Source organism: Myotis davidii, unplaced genomic scaffold (assembly GCF_000327345.1).
Source record: "Myotis davidii unplaced genomic scaffold, ASM32734v1 scaffold534, whole genome shotgun sequence".
In the NCBI taxonomy this organism is placed as follows: Eukaryota; Metazoa; Chordata; class Mammalia; order Chiroptera; family Vespertilionidae; genus Myotis; species Myotis davidii.
In genome coordinates this window covers 499,436-507,528 of record NW_006286678.1, presented here as the reverse complement: position 1 = coordinate 507,528, position 8,093 = coordinate 499,436, and the positions used below count along the sequence as shown (strand labels likewise).

The 8,093-nt window shown below is 48.3% G+C and overlaps 1 protein-coding gene across 1 annotated transcript in view; it reads right to left on the bottom strand.

Moving 5' to 3' along the window:
- The window catches only part of GRIN3A (glutamate ionotropic receptor NMDA type subunit 3A), a 158,984-nt gene that overhangs the window by 25,370 nt on the left and 125,521 nt on the right, over nucleotides 1–8,093 (bottom strand). Inside the window, exons 8-9 of the mRNA XM_015560455.1 lie at nucleotides 4,666–4,830; nucleotides 3,215–3,291 (exon numbers count right to left, since the gene is read on the bottom strand). Of these exons, the coding sequence (XP_015415941.1) occupies nucleotides 3,215–3,291; nucleotides 4,666–4,830 (242 nt within the window). The remainder of the gene's footprint in view (nucleotides 1–3,214; nucleotides 3,292–4,665; nucleotides 4,831–8,093) is intronic.

Sequence of the window (8,093 nt, the reverse complement as noted above, 5' to 3'; positions counted from 1 at the left end):
GTTGGGGGGGGGTGGGGGGCCCGAGGCCTGAGGTGCCCTGGCCGGTAGCTGGGGCAGGGGGTGTGGCATGAGGTCTCCCGGCTCATTGCTGGGGCAGAGGACACACCCTGAGGTCCCCTGTCAAGCCCGTCAGGTGGGGGCTGTGGCCTCAGGTCCCCATCAAGTCCCGCTGGGGTGGGGGGCGTGGCCTGAGGTCCATCGCCCTGGCCAGGTGCCATGCAGCCTCAGGTCCCTGCTGTTGGGTTGAAACGTTACCTTGTCCTGGTTAATTTGCATATTCCTCTATTATATAGATTGCTTAATTCCTTCAACAAATATGGAGCACAAGGAGGGATGTCAAATTGTAGCAGACATGTGGATTTGCATAGATATTCTTCCCCCCAAAAGAGAGTTTTCAAGCCAGTGAAACTAACAGAGTCCCATAGAATGATTCATTGGGGAAAACCTGTGAGTAGGGCATCTATCCACAGGTTTTACTGGACTGTCCAGGCAACCACAGAAATCAGGTACACAGAGCCAATCTGGTTTTCTCCAGAGCTTTCTGAACAGAACATAGAAGAATATGTTTCCTGACAAACTCCTCTAGCTCCCAGCATCACAAGTGCTCCATAATCGACAGGTGGCTCTGGCCCACCTGTGAATGCCAGTCGGCAGATGCTGAGTGTCAGACTTGGTGTCTAGTTGGAAGGAATGAGTGTGAGACATTGCTGCCCTCCCACAGTGTTTAGGCTGTGTGTGTGTGTTTTAAAATCATCCTTTTACTATTCTTGAGTATAAGAACTTAATAATTTTAAATGCCTTCTTTGTAATTCAACTGTACATTGCAATGTCCAGCTTATTGTAAATTCTAAACCTAACATGAGTGGGGAGTTGTTCTTTTAAAAAATATATTTTTATTAATTTCAGAGAGGAAGGGAGAGGTGATAGAAACATCAATGATGAGAGAGAATCATTGATCGGCTGCCTCATGCACGCCCCACACAGGGGATCCAGCCTGCAACCCAGGCATGTGCCCTGACTGGGAATCAAACAGTGACCTCCTGGTTCGTAAGCTGATGCTCAACCACTGGCCACGCTGGCCCAGCTTGAGTGGAGATCTTTAAAAGATATATTGCCTCTGAGGAGCAGGTAAGGATTGAAAAATTTATAACCTAATTAATCAAGCCCTAGACTTGACTTTAGGTGAGGTTCCCTTGGGTAGGTTGTGTTTTGTATCAAGCCTTTCTCAGCCTGGGAGTATAATGTGGCCAGTGAGTGAACTGTACTTAACACTAACAAATGAGCCAAACAAGCTCCCACCGAGCAGTTGTGTAACGGAGAGGTTCGATACCCACTCCAGTGGTCGGCAAACTGCGGCTTGCGAGCCACACGCGGCTCTTTGGCCCCTTGAGTGTGGCTCTTCCACAAAATACTGACTTCTGCGCATGGGCCACGAAGTTTCAATTGCATTGTACGTGCTCACCTGCACATGGTATTTTGTGGAAGAGCCACGCTCAAGGGGCCAAAGAGCCGCATGTGACTCGCAAGCTGCAGTTTGCTGACCACGGCACTAGGCCATTCAGAAGATTGCACAACAGCCGTGGGACCTCAAACACTCGCCGCCTTTGAAAGGTTACAGGTGGGTGTTGGTTACAGGAAGTGTGGACCCAACATAACCCACGAGGACATGTTCTGCCCCGGGGCCTTCTCAAAATGAGGGGTTCCGCAAGGGGACTTGCCAAGAATAGTGGATAAGTTGAGGGAAAGACACATTTGGTCCTCAATTTAGGCAAAAGAGATGTGCTTAGATTCGCATCACAGTCGGAGCTGGGCTTCCTGTTTCCATTAGGTTGGAAAACAAATGCCTCGTCATTATGAGATGATGTCTTTGCTGCTGTGCCTTCTGCGTTCCTCCGGTTAAACATTCATGTCAAAATAATTATAGAAAAAAATGCATGACATAGAACAGCTGTGACCCGTTCCGCCTACAGCTTGTCGCTGACAGGGCCGCAGTATATGGAACAGGAAGACCACAGACTGAACGGCAGGGGGGCTGCTCACCCACCGGGAAGAGAGGCTTTAAGAGACAGTGGAAAGGATCCCGACAAGCTAGAGACGCAACCTGGAGAGAAGGGCGCTGCGGCAGTATCAGAGGAGGTTCAAGCAAGAAAAACAAATCATGTTTTCCACCCTTGCCTTTCCTTCTGTTAGAGAAGTGAGAGTGTCAGATTTCAAAATTACCCAGAAGGCCTAGCTCTGAGCCCAGGATCTGTCATCGATGACAGAGTTGCGGGCAGGTAATGCCCTACACCGAGGCCCCTGGCATATGAATGAACCAGGAACTTAGGCAGCCAAACCAGGAACCAGACCCAAACGCTTCTGACATCTTAGCCACCCACCACGAGTGAACAGGCAACAGTTGTCCCCAGGTTGGATGTGGGGAAGGTATGACGTTCTGATTTTCAAATGTCATCTGTGCATTTAATGCTTGTTAATTCCTGGTAATGAGCTGCTCTTTTCTGGGGAGTTTGGCATAAGAATGCCAGGAAATGGATGAAGCAGAACATGTCTGCTGCATATTTCAACTCCTGGGAGTGCTAGAATGGAGTGGGGCGTGGAAACATGCCCAGAAGGCAATACTGCGTGAGTTAATTACCTGCAGTTAGTCATGAATTGTGTTATGTGTATTTTGAACACAAGAGCGATTGCTAAACTAGCTTTATTTTCAGGGCTTTCCATGTATTTTCTCATTTAATTCTTATAGCATCTCTAGGGCAGGTACTGTTTTTAACTCAATTTCACATAGGAGGAAACTGAGGCATGGAGAGGCTAAATAACTCTCCCAAGGCCATGCCTATTGTAAGTGTCTGAGACGGGATTTGGACAAATATTGTCTATGCTGCCTTTCAGTGTTCATAGATGTGCAGATATGGTTTCTGTCTGTTCTATTTGAAACTACATCTTCTTTTACTCATTATGTTTATCAACAACTTGGTTCTAAGCTATCTGAATTATTTATACACTAGAGGCCCAGTGCATGAAATTTGTGCAAGGGGCTCGGCCCTCACAGCCCCAGCTTCCTCTGGAAGGTTGTCCGGAAGGTTCTTCGGCCGTCCAGTCTAATTAGCATATTATGCTTTTATTATTATAGATAATTTTCCTGTTGAGGACGGAATCTCAGTTCATCTCTAACCTTTTACATGAACAAATCTGAAGAAACCCAGTCTCTTCTTACCTCTTATCCAGACGTTTAGTCTTGAAACGCGGCTGCTTTTCCTCTACGAATGACGTGTTTAGCGCTCTGTGTAGTCTCTGGCAGAAAGAACAGAGTCACACACAGAGGTGATTAGAAACACACAGTCGGGGCCAAAGCCCTGCCCGAGATTCAACGGTGCATCTCGTCATCACAAGCCTTGGCCTCTGTAAACAAATGTCCGGAGGTGCCCGAAACAGATCAACACTCAGCCCCAGATCTCAAGAGGACAAAAATTCTAAGTCAACTAGTAAGTCATTTACCAGGAGGGGAAAAAAGTAATTTGACAGGAAGCTTAGAAAAGCTCCGGGTTGTAAAAAGGTATGTGATATATAGAAGAGCTGTCGTGACTAAGGTATGACAAAGGGCCCAGTGCACTTGCTAAAGGTGAGTTAAAAAAAAAAGTCTGCCCCATAGGCAGCTGCCCCCAGCCATAGGCAGCCGCCTAGGTTGCTGTGTACCTAGGTAAGTGCTATACAGCTGGGAGAACAGCAGCCAGAAGCTGGTTGGCATTCTGTGCCTGGTTCATACCAACTCTGTTGTTAACTATACCAGGATGCCTGCATTAAAAAAAAAAGAAAGAAAAAAAGAAGAAGAAGAAGTCCCAGCAGCTAAAACAAAGAAGGAAAGAACACTTGAGAACAAAACTGATCTGTGGAGTTCTCTTTTTTAAAAAATATGTCTTTATTGATTTTAGAGAGAGGAAGGGAGAGCGGTAGAGAGATGCAAACATTGATGCGAGAGCCCCCACCAGGGACTGAGCCCGCAACCAGGGCACATGCCTTGATTGGGAATCGAACTGGTGACCTCTGGTTCATGGGTTGACCCTCAACCACTGAGCCGCACCAGGCAGACCTGAGTTCTCTACCTTCCCTGGATGAAGGTAGGAAAACAGGGTTCAAGTGTAACCAAACCAGTGATAGTAACCTACCTAGAAAAAAAAAAAAAACTACTGTGACAAAGTGGTCAGCAAAACAGATGAATGGGACAAAAGTGGCCCCATTTTCTGAACCATTGAAAATTCAGAGAGAACCAGGGCCGGTGGGCTCAAAGGGAATCAGGGAATTCAAGCTCATTTAATGGGTTTCAATTTTGGCATGAAAACAATCTATAGGGAAAAAAATCTTTCACAGCATCTCCTCAGATTGCCACTATTTAAGTGAAACCAGGTTTAAAAAAACCCAATTCTATTGCTTCTATTGTGAGCAGCAGTGGAGGGTTATAGGAAAGGAAGGGGCTTTATGGGGGAGGTTAATTTAAGGGGAAAGTGAATGAATGGGATGGAGGAGACTATCCTGTACACGGAGGGTGTCTACACCACCTCACTTCTCTTGGTAACGTGTCACTGCGGTCTGACTTGGAGCTCTGGATCCTCCCACTACTGGGAATTCTGACGGCTGGGAGCATCGGAGCAAGACGCCCGCGGCACTCACCTGACTGGTGTGGAGCCAGTACTGCAGCCTCGACTTGTTCTTGATTCGTGGTAGCAGCAGCCTGTACACGATGTGCTCACCAATGGCTGTCAAGATGGACAGACCCAGCCCAGCGCAGAGCAGCACGAAGAGCCCAGAGAAGTGCTTGATGCCCATCTGCAAAGTCTGGGGCAGAACAGAAAGGAGAGGCCATGGGTGTGATGCTCCATTTGCACCCACACTTGTTTGTTCGTGGATGCAGATTTTTTTCTCCTAGATCCTGAGGATGCGGAGTCTGTCCTCCCTGCGTGCCCTGTGGACCCCACTTCTACTGCACTGTGAAAGCAGTCCAGCCAGGATGGAGCGCAGGTCCTGGGGTCCCACTCACACCTAGTCCTGTTGTATGAATGGCCCTGGACTTGTGCAGGGGTCCTGAGTCTGGACTATGCGACAGCCTCTACAGAGGGGGTGAGGGAGAGTCCGAGAGATGAAACAACTTAATATATTAACACAGTGAATAGTTATCAAGAAAAGAACCTCTCTCAGGGATGTAGAATGAGTAGGTTTCAAGGAAAAAGATGATGAATTAAAAAATTTTGAAATGTAGCTCTGGCAGGAAACACGAAGATCAATTAGTTCCATGTTGCAGAACCTAGGAGCACAGAAGTGAGAGAAATTGAGCCAGATCCCCAGATTAGTCAGCCACGGAGGAGAAAGAGCAGCCACCTAATGTTTGTCGATTGCTTACTCTTTTGCCTGGAGATAGGTATTATAACTGCAATTTATAGCTGAGGAAACTGAGGTCCCTGCAGGTTTTAGGTGGCGGAATTGGTCTGCAGGTCCAAGTTTGTTTTGCTCCGAAGCCTGGGCTCTGCTGCCGTTACAGCAACCACAGTGACAGTAACTACACATGGCAGCACTTGGCTAAGTGATGTACATGTGCTACCTAAGGGGACCCTCCCGAGTTCTCTACGAAACAGTTATTATTCAGTCACTGACATCGATGGCAAGAGTCAGTCACGCAGAAGGATGGACCTTGGATAGGTTGAGTGCCTACTGCGTGCCAGGCACTCTTCCAAGGCCCACAGGGTGGAGACAGGAGGTTTTGTCCTTGCCTTTAATCAGCCTGAGTCTGGGGAGGAAGCAAACCTGAATACCCTGATACCTGATGCACACCCCCTGGGCTCTGTGGAGAAGCTGACTCAGGAGGTAAGATTTAGAGTAAGAGAGGCAGACAGGGAGGCTCGGCTGGAAAAGTACCCATTCTAAGCTTATGGTGGTGGAAACAAAAGAGAAAAGGCGTGATCTTCTGGCACAGGGATGTAGGGGGTTGTGAAAGGGACTGTGACTTAGGGGTAGGGTGCAAGAGGCATGCGTCATGAGGGAGGGCAAGCCCTGGGATATCTGGGTGTCAACCCTTTGCTGGAGGCTTTTGGTCATCGTCGTCATCATCATCATCATCATCAATATTTACTTAATAGTTAATATGTGGAGGGCACAGTTCTGAGCTCTTTATCAGTGCAGCAACTTGTTTAATATTCATAACGACCTATCAGGTGGGTCCTGCTATCTCCATCTTATAGGCGAGGAAATTTAGGAACAAACGAGTGAAGTAACTTGTTCAAGGTCGCAGAACTAGGAAAGGTTAGAGCTGGGGTTTGAACCCAGGCAGTCTGGCTCCAGAGCCTACACTCTTTTTTTAAAAAAAAGTTTTTATCGCCCCACCAGTTTGGCTCAGTGGATAGAGCATCAGCCTGTGGACTGAAAGGTCCCAGGTTCGATTCTGGGCAAGGGCATGTACCTTGGTTACAGGTACATCCCCAGTAGGGGGTGTGCAGGAGGCAGCTGATCAATGTTTCTAACTCTCTATTCCTCTCCCTTCCTCTCTGTAAAAAATCAATAAAAGATATTAAAAAATATATAAAGTTTTTATTGATTTTTAGAGAGAGAGAGAAAGGGAGAGAGATAGAAACATCAACATCAACCTGCTGCCTCCTGCACGTCCCTTACTGAGGATTGAGCTCAAAACTTGGGCATGTGCCCTGACCTGGAGTCAAACCAGCAACTTCTGGGTGCATGGGACAACACTCCACCAGTGAGCCACACCAGCCGGCCAGAGCCTACCCTCTTAAACAACTCGTTTGACTGACGTGGGTGAGCCTCCCATCCTCTTGGAAGAGATTTCCCTTTCTTTAATTTTCCCACCTCCACTTCCAGTCCAGGAGAAACTGCCAGCCAGGCACGGTTCAGGCATGGCGAGGCCTCCTGGGTATTCCAGAAAGCGTGTCTAGGGGGCAGCGTTCAGGGGCAGAGCTTGGAGACCTCAGGCTTTGGTGGAGCCTGGGCCACAGATCTGGTTTCCTGCATGACGCTAGTTCAGGCTGTGGCTCAGGCTCTAAGATCGCTGGTGAACTAATGACTACAGGTGAGCAGGGACATAGCAGGTCCAGATCCAGGGGGCTGAGACACAGGCAGGAAGAGTGGGTCGACCACTTGAGGATGCCAGTGGAAGCTAGCCCTAGGGAGAGGAATGCTGGGCCCCAGTAGGGCTCTGTGAGGAGGCGTACAGGGCCCAAAGGCTACACAGGTACTGGAGCTTTCCTGGGATGTCTCTCTACAGGTGGTGTCAATTGTATAACTTCATCTCTGGAAAGTATATGCAAATGTGTTTGGAAATAGCTTTTGGCCTGCACCTGTCGTAATGGATACAGGAACTAGCCATCACAGAAGGACTCTGTGCGCTATTACTGCTACGGATGAAGAGCAAACTGCGGCAATTCACTTTGGACTGGAACATCATCAACCATTCAGCAAAACATTAAACAGACTGGCACTGCTTTCTGAGAAGGCGCTGCCAAGATGAAGAAGAAAAGTGTCACACACAGTGAGTCATCTCGCCTTTAAACACACGGCTTCCCTCTGTGTGTCCTTGTGCAGCCACTAGTCTCATTTTCCTCTTACCACCTCACTAACAAAGGCTGTTTCAGCTTATTTTATACCCCTCTCCCTTCAAATGCCTGTTGTTTACACCCACACACTAATGGACAGATAGAAGTGGTTACTTTTTAAAACTGGGCATCTAATACAGAGATGAATGACCTAACCCACGACCACACAGCTAACGAATGGGGAGCCAGGCTGTGGATCCAGGTCTGCCTGTGGCCAAAGCCCACGTGGCCTTTCAGACGAACACCATTGACAGATCCCTGGCCATCTGAGCTCTGTCTATTCCCCCGAACAACTCGCAGACATTTTTATTCAAAACTCACCGTCTGAACTGAAAACCCGCAGTAACCTGCCTGTGAGCGCCACTGGAAATGTTTACATTGTGTCCGACCCTGAGTGTGCGATGCACAGCTGCAGCCGCAGTTCGGCCGCTCGTCCTTGAGGACCGGGGTGAGTGCGCTGTGCTTTTCCAGCCCTGCCTCCCTTACTCTTCGTGCACCTGC